At 40.8% G+C, this 17,724-nt stretch overlaps 1 protein-coding gene across 10 annotated transcripts in view; it reads right to left on the minus strand.

Moving 5' to 3' along the window:
- Positions 1–17,724, minus strand: part of GAB1 (GRB2 associated binding protein 1) — a 115,404-nt gene that overhangs the window by 54,659 nt on the left and 43,021 nt on the right. The window contains exon 1 of one of the 10 annotated variants that reach the window (XM_072788241.1): positions 16,546–16,682. The exons of 8 other annotated variants lie outside the window; for them this stretch is intronic. Coding sequence is in view for 1 of the 2 variants with exons in the window: in XM_072788236.1 (XP_072644337.1) it covers positions 9,254–9,256 (3 nt within the window). In the remaining variant the exon portion in view is untranslated. Of the gene's footprint in view, positions 1–9,253; positions 9,272–16,545; positions 16,683–17,724 lie in introns of those variants that run through there. One more of the 10 variants, XM_072788236.1, reaches the window with a different exon arrangement.

Below are 17,724 nucleotides of genomic sequence, written 5' to 3' on the forward strand. Positions count from 1 at the left end.
CAAGCATACGAAAAGCCACTTTAGATACTACTACATGAAATACAACTACACAGAAGAACTTTCACCCCAGGAATCCAGAAGGAGTAGCAAACACAGGGCCTACGGTTATAGTGAATGTGACGCACTGGTATGGGTTTCTCCTCCACTCTTTCGTCTGCCCCCTAGTGGAGTCCTTGTAAACAGAGAAAACAAAAAAAGGCACATACCACAAAAATGGGGAAAAAAACCAAAAACACACAAATGGAAAAAAACAGAACAAAAACAAAACAAGGCAGCAAGCCCTTACTCTGGACTTCTACAAATCAGTGACTCGAGGACAGCACGTTAGCTTATGAACTCCTCTTAAACACATGTTCCAAAGACAAAACTTCTATCAACAACCTAGGTAGGTTCACTATTTCCGTGAGCACCTTTGGACTTCTAATCATTGCCTTTTAAGGAAGAGTCAGCTTCTGTAAATTGAATCTAGGTAGCATACGGCTTCCTTAGTATTTCAGAAGACAAACAACTTACTTCCAACTGCTAGCTTCTAAGCTGACATGGCCTGGCCACTCTTGTTTTTCGGATGTCTGAGGCATAAATAGCTAAAACAAAATCATTTCTGAAACAAAGATTCTGGAGAACTATCGATTTACATCCACAGTACTTCAAGTCAAGGAACAACAGGTAAAGTGAGAGAGACCGTGGTTCAGTGATGGCGTGATGGTGTGGCTGAGTGACTCCTCTCAAAAAGCATGCTTATCTCCGTGGGCATCTCTCCGTCTAGAGAGGAGTGTGGGTTTTGGTTATGATCTCATCAGCAGCAAGAGCGGACTCTCCTCTAAACCGTCTGCCCATTTTATACTAGAGTTTTGCACTAACACGCTCGGCTCTCGGAATACAAAGATGACAGACACAAACAATCACGTGGCCCGCTCCTCTCCCCCTGCGACTGCTGACACACATCTGCAAGACAACCAGCCAGGGTTATACAAATTACACTCCCTGGAGAAAACATCAAAAAATGATCCCTGAAGGGAAGATGCAAGTATTAGACATAGTTTCTGGACTACAGTGATCTCGTGGTTCAATTTCTTAATTTCTAGAGCAGTAAGCATGCGTAACTCATGATTATTAGGAACAAAATGATTTCTAGAGAAGCAATTCTAGATTTTCTCCCATATTTAACTACTTGAGCATATAAAACTCCTCCTGCATTAGTGGGAACTCCGCTTCCCAGAACCCTCTCAAAATCAAATGAGACTCCACACAAAAAAACATTCCGAGATGCACAAAAACAAACAGACTTTACTTAATTACCATTTTTAACAACCTTTGAAGAAGTGCATTAGTATGATAATTCTGGTCATTCTAAAAGCAGTGAGCTTCCAGTGATTTATGACTACATTTTACATGGATGTGGTATCAGCTTAAAGCACCCTCACCAGTTTTTTCATGGAGGAAACAGAGTAGCTTAAATCAGGAGAGATAAAATGTTCAAAGGTTTATTTTAACAACCAAATGCTGAGGACATTGGAATATAGGACTTAAAGTTTTTCTGTTCTCAGACGGCTGTGAATGCTCTGAAAGGCGAGAGCAGACACTCATCTTCCTTGTTCATTTATCTTTCCCCTTTGGGTAACACCCACAGAGACAGGAAGTATCAAGGAAGACAGGATAAAACTCCTCTGCTTGTAATGCTTTTCCCAATTTCTCTGTTGTTGCTCAAATCTCTACTAGAAAAGCAGGAAAAAGCAAATTCCAACTAAAGACCCCCCCCACACACACACACACAAAAAGACATTCAAATCATTTAAGGTTCCTATGTCAGGAAGCAGGAAGGTGGAGGGAACTTCCCCATTCCCTGGATATGGATCCATGGGTTAATTTTTATCTCTTCTCTGTTTTACTACCAGATTATTTATAGAGAGAGAGCAGCTAAAATAATTGACTTTAAAAATTTACTATATTTAGGCAATGAAATCACTACCAAGTTTTAAATACATTATGATACAATTCTTAAAGCACGCTTATACATCTAATTCTATGTTTTGGAGTCTGCTTAAATTATTTGTTAAAGTAACAGTAACAAAGGAACAAAACAATGAAGAGGCAGCTGTTCAATTTCTGTATCCAATTTGCAGCATGTTGTGTACTTATAGTTAAAAAGAGCAAAATAAGCTACTCAAGAAAGAATTGTTCCCATTCTCAAGTAATCATATTTTTAAAATGAGTGCAGTATCACTGGTAAAGACCTAAGTTTGGGGGATCCCTGGGTGGCGCAGCGGTTTGGCGCCTGCCTTTGGCTCAGGGCGCGATCCTGGAGACCCGGGATCGAATCCCACATCGGGCTCCCGGTGCTTGGAGCCTGCTTCTCTCTCTGCCTGTGTCTCTGCCTCTCTCTCTCTCTCTCTGAGTGTGACTATCGTAAATAAATAAATTTAAAAAAAAATGTTAAAAAAAAAAAAGACCTAAGTTTGTACAAGCAACACTAACTTTTTTGTGTGCTATGAAATTAAACTTTAGCAATTAATCACAATTTGTAATCATATTTATCCTCTTCTTTGCTGCTTTGCTTGGCATCTTCTTTCTCCAAGGAGACTGCATTTAAGCAACTTAACAGCAGAGACTGTTTGAGTCACTCCTGTCTACCACGCTCACAGCATATTAGATGTAATAGTAGTAATATAAACAAAAGTATTTATATGAAAATGTCCTATTAAATTCATACCTACAGGAGGTGAAAGGACAATTCTACACTATCAGATAACACAACAATCCCCACCCCAGGCATCCTCAGCCCCCAGTTCTAGCCTCAAGAGAGGCATGTTCTAATTTTGGTTTCTCTTGGTAGTTACTCCTGCCTGTTACTCTTGGTTGAACCAACCCTTCCACCAGCCCCACCCTGCTCCATCCCTAACCATTCTTTGCCCTCCTCTGTGTCTGGGGAGGGGTAAGTGTGCTTACTGTTTTCTCCTGGCTTTAACTCCTAGTTTCCAGTGGTGGCTGCCTAATTCCTAAGCACAGTGCCCTGAGTCGTCGCTCCTACATTGTTCCAGAGCTCAAGGGTCTTATGCATACGGTTTTTAAAATTAGTGTCTATTATATCCTCCCCTGTCCCTCCAGCCATGAAGGTGTAAGGACCCTCATCTAAGCCCAGCCCACAGCACCGTAAGTAAGTAGTTCTTCATTAAAGTCTGCATTCAAACCTTCTGAGTTGAATTAACCCTAAAAGAGACCTCATATTTCCAAAAGCTATACTTCCACAGGACTCACTACTTTTAAGCATTATCTACCCAACCTTGCTGTCAGCTCACTTTCCCATTGCCTTTTTCCTTCTTCCTCCCAGAGGCCATCAGTTCTACTCCCTCAAGCAGAGGGGCGTCCAGGCACATGGTTGGGCCAGTTTTGTGATTAGCGTAGATGGAGTGTAACTTTCTAGGACCGATGCGTGTGCAGCCCCTGCCTTCATCTTTCCTCGTGCCCTCCCACTGCCCAGTAATCTCCTGCTGTATGTATACTTCTACACTGTCAAGGCTGTAACACCTACAGCTCTAAGTAAGTAATAGCTCTAAGTAATAGCAGCTCTATTCTGCTCTATAACCACCTCGCACCTCTGTTTTTGGAACCTAGGGTTGAGTCTGAGAGTTTAAAATCAATGAGGGGCACTTAACATTATCACGACAATGGGTGTGTGTGATTTTCTACAGTCCCAGGTTGGGGCTAGGGCAGCATTTGCCTCCAAGCTTATCCAGTGTCAGTGTCACGACCCCAGGCCACATGACGGGGGATACTCCTACAGTCAAAGTCTAACGGATTCTCTTTGTTTTATCTCACCAACTGTCTTTATGAACTTCTACTTCTTATCATTTCCCTCCTTTCCTAGGTCCACTCTGCTGGAATCCCCCATTCCCCACCCCATACCTCCCTAGCCTCCTCCTCCACCAGGACTGGGTGCTGACAGGCCTGGCTCATCTGTGAATTCCTGCACTGCTTCCCCAAGTGGGCCCACCAAGCCCTGCAGGCCATGTCTTCCTCTTCCTTGGCTTACTCCTCACTTTGCCACATCCAAATCTTGAGAAAAGGCACCTGGAAGGCATGCTTAAAGGAAACAGCATAGCACAATGGTCACTAATGTTTCGTAATTCCCTTCCATTTGAAAGAAAGGTTTTAAAAATCAGTATTTGTTATGCTATTCTCTTAAAGGGAACAATGGTATTTAAAAGTTGCAAACTTCCTTTGGTTGCAACTAAAGGCCTTAACTACCTAATTCATGTGCACCTAGTAATCTTACTAATCATTTAAATTACAAGAATATTAACCCATGAAAACATGAATTTCGTATTCGATTTTTCTTTTATGTACTCAACTGTGTATTTGTTAAACAGAATTCATTCAAAATGTAAAATATTCTTCTTAGCACAAAAACATCTAAAATGATATCAACTGGTAACCTAAAAAGTTTGGAGAGGATATTTCAGTGGAAAAATGAGTAACTATATTCAATTTATTCATTCATTCACTCATCCAAAAATATTTATTGAGCACCTACATGTACCACTGTTACAGCTACTGGAGGAATAGCAGTAACTCAAGAAACAAAAATTCACCTGTCTCAACAAACTCAATTTCTAGTGGAGAAACACAAAAACAAGGAAACAAGCAATACTGGTTTTAGAATTCTATAACTGCTAGACAGGAAACCTAAAGTTGATCTGATAGTCCTAATCTTATGTAAATAATCCAAAGGATGTATGGAACCGTTATGATCTTCTCAGAGAAAGTATCGTTGTACACTAAGCCACACTACTCTTAACGCAGTCCCACTGGGCAGGGACAATTATCAAGCTCTCAGGATCAGATCCTGGGAGTACAGGCTTGAAAGCTCTGCAATCTTGTCTTCTCAAAGGTCTCCATCAGCTAATAAGATGAGGTAATTGATGTGCAGCTTCACCGTGTAATCTCGACACAAGGCCATTACTTCAGTCCCCTGACATCATCAAATACCAGTCCTGGAACACTGATCTCTCTAGTCTGAAATCTATAAACAGAATAAACAACTCGAGTGAAAAATGGGGGGGAGTGAATTAACCTTCATTTTATATATATATATATATATATTTTTTTTTTAACATTTTCTACATTTTGTAAATGACAAACATTTTGTAAATGACAAAGTTTGCTCTTACCCTACCTGAGAGAGAACAAGGGAACGAATAAAGAGGTATTAGAGAAGACGAAGAAAAGTATTAGGAAATCCAACAAATATTGTATGATGATAAGCCAAGTGGCTAAAGATAATGAAATTATTTGGCCTAAAAAATAAATACACAGATTATGATGATTCTGTGTATGTGACAGTTTTCCCAGGGAACATACCTTACATACAACTTGTGTTCAGTAAGCATTACTTGATGCTGAAAAATTATCTCTGCGAAGGAAAAATAAGCAAAAGGAGACACATTTTCCTTCAAACAGGAGCAATTAAGCTGGACACACAGAATAACTGAGGTGGGGTCCCTCGGGAAGTAGGAATGTTAACACTGGTCATCCTGCAGGAACCTCCACCTTCCTGTTCATCTAAATTTTTCTCCTCTTCTGTTAACTACCTTTCTTATTCTTATTTCTTTCTCCTTTTAACTATTAATTCTCTCTTAAAAAAAAAAAGATTTTATTTATTTATTCATGAGAGTCACACAGAGAGAGGCAGAGTCACAGGCAGAAGGAGAAGCAGGCTCCATGCCTGACGAGGGACTCAATTGATCTCGGGTCTCCAAGATCACACCCGGGCTGAAGGCGGCACTAACCTGCTGCGCCACCCGGGCTGCCCCTAATTCTTTCTTCTATGTCTCCCATCCAATTCATTTCTTCTGACACTTTGTCACATATACATCAAGGAATTTCTGTTTAAGTGTCTGTCAGGTTGTCAGATTGTCATTTAATATCCTTTTCTTAACTTTAAAAACAGGTATATTTATTACTTTTTTTTTTTTTTTTTACATTTGAGTATAGGTCGTCTTGACTTTTTTTTTCAGTAAAGCAGGCACTATTAAAAAGAAAATGGTCCTTCATTCTTGATGCAGAAAACAGATAGGGATCTTTGATAATTTGGACATTCATAACTTGACAGCAAGGACCAGTTTAGATAATCTCTAAAGACTTTCCACCACTACTACAGTAATAATAATCATTAACATTTATTGAAGACTAAATATCAGACATTGTTTTAAGTCCTTTCCTCATTAACACAGTCCTCACCGCAGGCCTATGAGGTATGCACTGCAATTTACAGAGGAGAAAACAAGTCACAGAGAGATGAAGTCACTTGTCCCGGGTCATACTGGAGGTGGTCAAGTTAGAATTTGAACCGATGCAGCCTGGCCCCAGAGCCCATGCTCCTAACTGCTATTATGCTACCTGTGACAGGGGACAGCAAACATTTTTGTAAAGGGCCAGCTAGTAAATATTTTAGACCTCGCAGCCTACATGTGCTCTCTATTTCATTGTCTTTTGCTTCTTCCTCTCTTTAAATAATCTTTTAAAAATGTAAAAACCTTTCTCAGCCCTTCTCAAGGGCTACAAGCTGCAGTTTGCTGACTCCTGGGCTATGATTTTATTTTTCTGTGAGCCAGCCTACTATTTTTTATTTAGACAAATTCAGACAGAACCAAAGGTGAAAGATTCCAGATAGGTAGTTTACAACCTATAGTCCACGAATCCCCAAGAGCTATCAATTGTGGGTTGCCGCTGAAACAGTAAATGTAAAGAAAATGCAAACAACAAAATCAAAGAATTGTGGGTGGTCTGTGGACGCTCACACAAGGTCACATGAGCCAGGCAAAATTATGACTAACGGGAATTAATGAAAAGCAAAAATCTAGGTGAGCTTCAACAACCTAGTATTCACGTGTAGAAAACTCTGGATGTTTCTCTTCCTTATTTTATTTGCTGGGCAGAACTACAATTATAATCTGCTCATTGATGTCTCTAAGAATATCTGCACGTTAAAGAAATTTCTTCTTTTTCAAAGTCCCTCATAAATATAAATTCACTGTTGATTTATCAAAAGATTATCTTCAATGTTAGAAACTAACGAGAAGTAGCTAATTAACTATTAGCTCAAGACCCCTGAAAAACTTGGAAATCATAAGAAATGAACTTCATCAATCGATAATCTTCCAGATCCTCTGGCAAGGTCCTACTCGCATGAAATACTAACATGTCATCACCACTTACCGCTCTCTTAAGATTTCAGAATTTTCTAAATGTTTTTTTTTTTTTTTAGCCCTCATACATTTTACCACCGCTTTTCTTAAAAACAAAACAAAAACAAAAACAAACAAAAAACCCCCTCTATTTCAACAATGAAGTAATCATTTTGATAAATGCAATCAGAAAGTAGGAATTTAAGCACTTTATTTTGGCTTTTGACTCTACCAACTCAAACAGGTAAATCTACAAATCCCACCTCTTAGGAAACTTATTCCTTAGAGATAAACATTTAGATAAGATTTGGTTCAGGGTATTACTGTTTATTTTTGCCGTTTTGGTGGGGGGAAAATAAAAATTCAAAAACAGATTCACTTCTTTCTTTCATATCAGCTTTGGACCATCTGTTTAAAATGTAGTTTAAAATGACTACAACTATTTTTAGCAGTTAGGCAATGGGTTACTTACAAAAACAAAAACAGATGTCTGCTCTTTAAGATGACCCCGTTATCAAACATATGAGCATTACTTGCAGACAAAGAGTCCAGAGCAAGTTACCCAGCAAGCCTAAAAAATGCAGATTTAAAAGAATATACTACGGAGCAATATATGGAGCAAATCAGGATATGATTTCATTCCTTATAATTATTTCTCAGCAATTGGTAAATACACACAGATAAATTAACTAGAGGAGATCACATTAATAAAGGTTTAAAAATATTTGCTAAAACACTGGATCTTTTCTCTCAACTTAGCTGTCCTTAAGAATCTGTACATTTTGTCTGGAGAAAACTTCCTTACTTCATAATTTTTACCTGAAGCACTTTCTTCTAAATTCAGGAACGTATGCATTTTACCTCTATTTTTTAAAATGACAACAGTAACAAATCAGATATAATCTCAATGAGTATTTATGTGCTTCTTAAAATGCTGTACTTTTGTATGGCCTGTGCAAGTCCCCTCTTCCCTGCCTTCCTTTCTGTGCTTTAAGATGACTATCCTGCTCCTAGAAAAACTTTCTTTAGAAGCTGTTGTACTTTGTCCTTGCCAGGTCAGATAAAGGGTTAAGTTTAATTTACAGATTAGGTCTTTCCCCTAAGTGGCCGACAGAGAGGAAGGAGGAGCACAGCTAAACGGGCATTCACTCCTTTACCACAGTCCCACCCCATTTACCTTTTATCCACCCTTTCTACCCTCTTGACCTTTTGATCCATCCTCAAGGCTTACCTGGATTTGAGCCTCAATACTCAAGGACCCCCTTCCCCAAAACTACTAAGATCTTATGGGACAAAAAATTCTGCTGCTGCAGGTCTTTGATTCCTCTTCCCCTGGAACAAGGATATTTAAACTCTTATATAAAATGTTATTTTTTAATAGATAAATAATGGCTGCATTTATTAGGTACTGTGATGCAGACTCCACGTTGCTCGCCCAAATCTGCTCTTCCATTCTTTCACAGTGAATGAATTTTAACTGGGTACAGGGCTGTCCAGCTAGAAATGATATTTCTTAGCCTCCCCAGCAGCCGGATGCGACCAGGTGAAGCGAATGGCAGGGATGTGTACCAATTCTGGGTCTGGGTTTATATGCACTGAGCATGTCTCCACACTCCCTGCACCACCCAACGCCCCCCCATGACCTTCAAGCTGGGACACAGATGTGGCTTGCCTCAACCATGTAGATGGGACTCTGTGATGCCGGGGGCAAGGTTTTCCCGGTTTATGCGAGTAATAAGTAAAGTTATATCTCCTTTAATTCACTATAGGTGGCGGGGGGGGGGGGGTCTCTTCATTCCAGCAGCATAGACTTTACCGTAATTGATGCAAACACTCTATGTATCTCTGTTCTGAGTGCTTCACATGAATTATCTCATTAATGAGCTTCTAAGGAAAGTATGGTATTATTCCCATTTTCCAGCTGAAGAAATACAGACTCAGAGGGTTAAGTGAGTTTTCCAAGGGAAGAGTAGGAAGGATAGTGCAATGGTCAACTATAGATCTGTACAACACATAGTTCGGATGCCCAACCATACCACAGTGTTTCTTAAAAGGAAACTACTCCTTACCATGCAAGTATCTCACTCTTACTGAGATTTTTCTTCTGTGTTATCTCTTACATACCTACAGGAGAAATATTATGAGCTCAAAATTAAGGAATATAAATCATATTAGACTTATTCACAAAAAGCTTTAATTTAGTATATTGAAGAGCTAAATTTGTATAAAACCCCAAAACTTCAAAGTAATCACACAGCAAGCCGGCAGATTGAAACAGTCTTCTGGTTGAAACTTTTTACTCCATTTCCAACATTCTATTATGTTACACACAAAGCCTAGATCTGTACCTCAGTTCAGGGCTGTTAAGACACAGGATTAATTCAAAACAAACTTTTTGGCTGTATTTAATATTGTGTTTGTTATGAAAGGGCCCATGAAATACTTACACAACATTGGGGTTTTCCCTTCAGTAATATGAGGCCACACATCTTCAAACCCACTCCTCCCAAACTTTTCAAACTAAAACCAGGAGAGTTGCTAGGGACGTATGTATAGGAGAGGTGTGAGAGGGGAAGGTATGAAGGGGACTTTATTTCAGCTCTTAAAAAAAAATCATTTTTCTTAAGAATCCATTTAATCTTCTAGAAAGTTCTTACAATTAAGTGCCAGACTCCATTTATTAATTTGTTCAATAAATATGCATTGAACACTTGCTGTCTGTTGAGTCTGTACCAGACACTGGACCCAGAACAGTAAGTAAAAGAATCCTAGGAGGCCAAGGTAACATTGGGACTTTCTCATAATGGTAATGGTTTCTGACCTTAACTTAAGCTTGAGCGAAAATTCCAGAATAAACTGTCTTACATTCTAATAATGGCAAAATGCACAGCCTGTAAGAAAAGAAAACCCTTCTATCCGTCCTTTCCTGACTCTGTCAGAAGGGCTGCAAGTACTGTGTGTTTGTTTATGCTCTCAGCATCAGCTCCTGGACTTGCAGGGGAAGCCTCACCACTATCTAGGGAGGATACTTTCTTCCAAGCCTTTACAAGGTCTGAATACACACTGAAGATTCCTCCTTATCCACCTGCTTCCCAACACTGTCGCCAACCTCACTAGGTTTTAATTAACAGGAGATGAGTGAACATGAATTCCTTGCCAGCATAAGCAAGTATTTCATTATTTAGATTGGTCTCCTCATTCTAGGTTTGCTTAAAAAGACAGAAGAAGAGAGAGTTGGCACTCTACCGTGCCAATCATTTCTATAAAAATAAAAGCTCTTTTACATTTGATTACCAACTATGGAAAGACAAAGCTGTGAAAATACTACTTTCTGTGAGTATTATGGGGGTGACTTTTGAGAGGCTTTCCATGTGATAAGGTAGGTCTCCAGCAGGAAGGCTGAGAAAATGCCCCAATCCTGCCCTGGGAGTGGCCCACTTGGCTTCCCCACAGGTGGCCCAGCTCCTGCTCTCAGGGAGTTCTGCACACATGCTCCTCCTTATGCCTCCCAAAAAGCACTATCTGATTTCTGGCTCAGCCTTGGCTTTCCAAGGAACTGTTTAAAACTTCCAAATATGACTGCATTCAAATGCTGCTTCAGGTCTTAAAAAAACACTTTTAAAAATATAGTGTTCTTTCACTATAAGCTAGCTAAAAATGGCTCTGGGTTTTTAAAATCTTAACTGGCACTCATTTTGAATGCAATTATTAGAGCTCTATTTTCATCTGTACCTAAGTTCCTCCAGGTAGTAAATGCCAGTTTTCAGTGAGAGGCATTAATTTGTAGATGGCACCGTTTGTAAACAGCATCACTGTAGCACCGACCAACCTGTCTTATGTCAAAGTGAAGACTGCACAGCCCAGTGACTTCTGGACCTGGCCTCAGAAACCTAATAGCCTCTGCCAAACTAGAAATACACAGTTACTCAAACACCACACAGAAAGCAGGGAGTACTACAAGAGATACAAGCAAAGCTTTCAAGGAGGGAAAGCTTATCTTAGATTGGGAGAAGGGGCTCAGCTAGAAAGGGAAACAGAAATGTGGGAGCTAACAGAAGGAAGTCAGCACCCCCATCTGCCCCAGCTGTGAATGTGCCTACCACGTGCCAGTCCTAGTCCTAGGTCCCCAAAGGCTTTCAATAGTGTGAGGCTAAGGAGACAACCAGAGCAAATACACAGAAATAGCAAAAGAGCAGAGTGAGGAGGAGGTGTTTTCTGTGAGGCTACAGCCCCCAGTGGGAGGAGGTGAAGAAAAACAGGACAGGAAATTAAGATTAGGCCCAAAGAATCGGAAGACTCGGAGTGACAACCCAAGGAGCTGAGCCTTTATTGAGTAGGTAATGGGATCTACTGGAAATCCTTTAAAGGAGAATAACATATGAGCCACACTTTAAAAGGAGGTTACTTAGCAGATATGGAAGAGGCTGAGGCATCAGGCCAGGAGACCAGGGACAAGACGATGAGCAAAGAAGATTGACAGTGGGAATTCAGCAAGGTCAAATGCAAGCTGGAGAAGTGGTCTGCAAGTAGGGGAGGGAGGATACTTGAGCTATAGTGCTCTACTTTAAAGATTTATTTGAGAGAGAGAGAGAGCGCGCGCGCGAGTATACATTGGGGAGGGGCAGAGGGATTGGGAGAGGCAGATTCCCGCTCAACAAGGAGCCAGGGGCAAAGCTCGGGCTCAATCCCAGGACCCTGGGATCAGGACCTGAGCCAAAGATGGACACTTAACCAACTGAGCCACCCAGGTGCCCCAATAATGCTCTACTTTATTTTTTTTTAAAGATAGATTGATTGATTGATTGATTGATTTATTCATTCATTCATTCATTCAGAGAGAGAGAGAGAGAGGGGCAGAGACACAGGCAGAGGGAGAATTAGGCTCCATGCAGGGAGCCTGACGTGGGACTCGATCCCAGGTCTCCAGGATCACACCCCAGGTTGCAGGCGGCGCTAAACCGCTGCGCCACCGGGGCTGCCCTAATGCTCTACTTTAAAAATGGAAGCTCATTTTAGTAACCAACCTTTTGTATCCTCCCCCTTCACCTCCACCAAATCACTTCATGCTGAGGCGCCTTTAATCATTCCTTAAACACTGCTTCTTTAACAATTAGTTGCATACCAGCTCACTGCCCAGTGGGTTACTAGTCTTAAGAGTCTTGACTCTGAATTTCTAAGGCAGTGACTCACCCTACTTACCAGGCCCCTTACAGTGGTAGAGACTACCAGTTGCTCCCAGAATACTCATTTCCTCTTATCAACGAACCCTCTTGCTCAACTATGGACCCCAAGAGTTGGGGCATTTTCTTGAAGCACTGACAATTGGTGAAACATTCCAACCACTAGTCCAGAAAAGCCCTGATAGCAATGGAATGCCTAGAAGACCCTGAACCTCTTCCTAGAAAACTCTAGGTGTCCATCTTAAGGTGGAGAGTTCAATTAAGGCTTGAGCCTGTCACTTCCCCCACTACCAGACCAGAAATAAATTTCTTCTTTCTTTTTTCCAAACCCACACCTCTTGAGTTACTGGCTTTTCTTGCCAAGTTTATTTGAGTTTGTTCGGCAACAGTGTTGGCCAGCCCGGCCAGGTGCTATGCTTTTGGTTTGTCCAGCCCCCTTGGGATTCCCTGGGAACAAGCAGTTGGCTGGGGCACCACGCCAGAGATTAGCTGCTTCCTGAGTTAGTGGCTGTGATAGACCGACCATTCAGTAACACCTTTTTTTTCGGTAGTAAGCCAGCAAACTTCTTCTATAAAGGACCAGGTAATAGCTTCCTTGGGCTTTGCAGGCAATACGGTATGTGGCACAACTACGTAACTCTTCCATTACAGTGTGCAGGCAGTCACCGACAATTCATAAACAAATGGGAGTAGCTGTTTTCCAATACAATTTTATTGACAATGACAGGTAGCTAATTTGATGCTCAGACCATTCTTTGCTGACCCCTGTTCTATACTAACAGAAGCTTTCACAGAGCAGCTGACTTGCTAAAAGATGACGTTTTCCAGCCTCCTTTACAGCTAGCTGTGGTCATGTGACTCTGTTCTGGCTAATAGGCTGGGAGTGAAAATGATCTGTACAACTTCTAGATCAGCCCCCTCTTCTTGGGCTGAAAAGACATCATGGGGAGTCATTTTTGACTGTGAAGATGGGGGCAACACCCCGGGATGGCAGAGAAAAAAGATGGAAGGAATATGTCTAGTGAAGTACCAAAACTAGTCCTGAACCAGGATGGACCATCTGGACTATTCAAAGGCAGAATGAGAAGAAAAAAGCCCCCCAAACCTTTTAGCCTATTAGGTCACCGTATTCTGGTACATTGTTTTTATACAGCTTTGCATTTTCAGGTCTAGCTCAAGTGTATGAGGCTGTATTCTCAAGACCAAATGACTTGCTGCAGGGCTGTGGAAGGATTACAAACCCACACACTGGTCAGATGACTCTGTACCAATCTGTCATCATCACAGGACCTAATATCAAGTGAAAGCTTATTCTGTTGCGTGCACTTATACAAGCTCTCATTATCTTGAAAGCAATTATTATTACGATCATGTTTACATCTGAGCTGACATTCAGAGACATTAAGAAATATGCCCAAAGTCATACCGCTAAGTAACTGCTCAGATATGTAAACTTGGGGACATGTGACTCTCAAACGTACATTTTCCCACAAATCAACTCCCTTGTGTCAAGGACAAGCCATAGTTGTCAATTCTAGGGTGATATTTAGAGATGGTTTTGTGATTCCAGGCTTCAATCTTCAACTGAAGAGTACCACTGAAATTTACTCTACTTGGTTTAATTACCACCCCCCTTAAAGAGCCAAGTAAACCAAAATGACATAAGTTTAATGGCTTACCCAGATTCCTTTGAAAGACACTGAGAATGCCAGAATGTGGATTTTATGAGAGAGCCACGGGGGCTGCCAACTTGGTCCCTGCTAGTGCCACCACCTCCTCCTCCACTGCCCATTAGCAGTCAACTGTCTGGACACCTGCTACACCAGGCTGAATGGAGCCTGCAAAGTAGTTTCAAACTATGCCAGCAGAGGGGAGGATTTTTTCTTTCCAGGAAAGGGTGAGCAATGCCACCGACATTTGCTGTTGACCCTACTCTGCCGGGTGTAGCATCCGTCTCTGCTGGGGGCCTGGCACCCACCACCCACCGTGGGGACCATCTGGCTCCATTTCCTGGACCACATGGCCTTTCCTGTTCTATAAAGCCTGGAGGCACAAGGAAAGTCAAGTTGACCCCAAAATTAAAGCACAGCCAATGGCACCAACTGTTCATCATAGATGAACACAAAATTCAGTTGCAAAAAATTTTAACCTTATTTCAAATTTGAAGGGAGGAACTATTTCAAAACTAGTTTGATTTCTTGAATAGGATAAGTAGATATTTGAAAATTTCACTTCAGTTATGAGTGGCTACTTAAAAATTAATTATTATAATTGTTACCGTATCAAGGATTACATAAAGAAAATATTTTGTTACAGAAATGTAATGAAGAATACGTAAATCTATCTTGAGCACAAAATTAACACGTTCCCAATTACTTTGTAAGCCAATTATTTTTAAAATAGGAAGTAAGACCTTACCCTCAAAATGGACTTTTTAATTTGGCACATCTTTAAGTATTTCCAGAGCCAAAGAGATGCCATATCATAGAGCCACCGAAAATCGTATTTTCAAAGAACATTTTGGAATGCGGAAAATGTTCTCACATTATATTGCTATGCCAAAAAAAAAAAAAAAAAGGTTTCAAAAAGGTTTACATTCTTATAAAAGAATAACTATGTATCTATTTAAATACACACAGAAAATTAGGAAGTAAATACCTCAACATTTTAACAGCAGTTTTTCTCTTAGTGGTAAAACTAATAAAAACTAAGTGGTTTTTATTTTCTTCTCAGCATTCCAAAGTCTTCTAGAACACATCTCACGAAAGTATACATTTTTAAAAGAACTAGAAAGACTATCATGACACTAACAGCACAGCTTTCTCCTACGTTCTGTGAGGATGCAGAATGTGGTTTGGGGAATGGTCCACATCTATGGGTATAAATGTCTCAGAAACGGACAGATTTAACAACACACCAAGTCTCAATGTTCCAAGAGTGGACACTTGAGGAAGAACGGAGGGGTACCAGAGCACACAGAGGAAGCCACTGGAGAGAGGGCCCACACCTATTACAACACACAGCTATTCTCCACATTTCATCTCCACTAAATTGACATTAAAAATGGAACGAGGAATGTGTGGCACTCAAACATCTGTGACATATCATTATGGAAGAATAATATTTCCAGGAATTCTAATTCACAATTACTGCTTTCAAATTGAGAAAACAACTGTCAAATTGGAAAGAAATTCTGTGCATGTCACAATGTAGCAGTAGCTAAAATCAACTAGAAATCAGTTTCCATTTCACAATGGGAGTTACTAAAACCTTAGAAAATCCCCACAATTTGGGAGAAGTTAGGATAAAGTCTAAAATCGGAGAACGTATCTCCTACCCCAAGTCACGAGGCACAACAGGGTCTGAGGCAACCTATCTGTTTGCAGATAATGAAAGACAAAAAACAGAAAACAAAACAAAACAAAAAACCGTAAAAGCTCAAGCTCACAAATCACTGCCCCAAGTTTCACACTAATGGTCATATGATCCTCCAACTGCTGCTGCTCAGACAAACAGTCTCTTCTTTTGTAAAAAGCCAACAGGATCACTGAAAAGGCCTAAACTAACCAGACTCCTTTACTTTTTAAATGATGGAGCCTCTTAACAAAAGAAAATTGGACTTGGAAAAAATATTTCAGGAAAAGGTGAAGGTAGGGAGTTTCAGGAAAATGATAAAATTCCATCGCTTTTCTAAAACAAAAACATAGTCTCCCAAGCCTCAAATACGAAAGTAGAGCAGCAAATAAAAATGTGTTCTCAAATTACACCATTCCTGAGAGAAAGCACACTTTCACTTGCTATTTCAATAAATATCCCCCCCCCACAGGATTATTTTATTTACAGAGAAAAAAAAAAGCAATACAGATTGTATCATCTGTATTGTATAATCGCCAAATGTCATATATATCCTATAGGATACATATAATCTTACAGAAATATACATCTTTATAGAGAAATTTTACCTGCCTGAAACAAATGCTTAGTTAACTGAAGAGATTTTCAACAATGAAACAACAATGGAGAAAGACGCATAGCAAACAGCATTAGTCTGTCTAACCAGAGAACGAGCAAGATGACAGCTCAAAGAGATGGGCAGATTATAGGGTAAGAGAAAACATTACCAAGATATTAAATAGGATTCTGATCTATCAGCATCAATGCGGCAAAGACAGCAAACACACCTCTTACGTGGGCTGCCTAAAGGACAGCTTCCCGGTACCTCTGACTCCCACCATCCCGCTCCTGCCAGAGTCCAGGGAAGTAATATATGCCCACAGAAACACTGGCCTGGCCTGCACCCAAGGCAGTGACTTCAACTGCTCCACATTAATAACAAAAGCCGCACCGAGTGGTCATGCAGGGAGAGGGGAAGAGATGAAAGCTGATGCAGACTCCTAAGAGCAACCCCATCTCCTGCTACAGAAACTGGCCTAGCTCAGAACTAAGAGCCTCCTCAATAGAAAACACCAGTTATCTTTAAAAGCTGGTCGTCATTCCATGCAACGTTTTTGTAGTTTGCATTAAACTCTAACAAACAAAGATTTTGCATGGCAACAGACTGCAGTAAACAGACTTATCATGTGCCGGGGACTGTTCTGAACACTACACAGATTAGCATGGGATCTCCCAACAACCTGACGACTGAAGTGCTAATAGCCTCAGTTTACAGATCAAGAAACTGAGGCAGTAAACAGATAACTCACTTTTCCAAGAGCGCAGAGCTAATAGGGAGAACCCAGGCTCCTGGGTCTAGAGGTCAAGGGTTTAACCACCGTACCAGACCATCCCACATTGCTAGACCAGCAGCTCTCTAGCCTAAACCGCAGGGCAGCCTTAGGAACTTACTCCCAGAGTTCGTTCCTGCTGTCTGGCTGCTCCCCGCCACTGCGCTGCAGGGAGAAGGCAGCGTGTCTGCTTTACGTCAGCTCCTTCAGAAAAGATAAATGCCCTCACCCATCATATGAGCATTATTAATACTATTATTATTGTTATTATCATTCCCACTTTTACTAATGAAAAACTGAGATTCTGAGGGGTTAAGTACCTTGCTTAAAGCTAGTTGAAGGCAGTCCTGGCGATGGAGCCTAAAACTGTACATGGTCTGTGTTCCTGCTGCTACAGAAAGTATCCGACCTCCCCACTCAGAGGTTCATCTCCTAACTGGTGCCTCATCCAATGACCTTAAATGATCTCCCAAATGCTGCATGAACAGGGAGAAACACCGAGAGTGAGGGCAGAAAGGTCTGTAAAATTCCAACACGACTGCAAAAAAGCCTCTCAAACCACACAAAATTCCCAGTTAGGTAACAGAAAGCATATTTGGTATGCACATGCTCAGCATGACCTCGGAGAACTACGCA

The sequence above is a fragment of the Canis lupus genome, chromosome 20, assembly GCF_048164855.1.
Source record: "Canis lupus baileyi chromosome 20, mCanLup2.hap1, whole genome shotgun sequence".
NCBI lineage: Eukaryota > Metazoa > Chordata > Mammalia > Carnivora > Canidae > Canis > Canis lupus.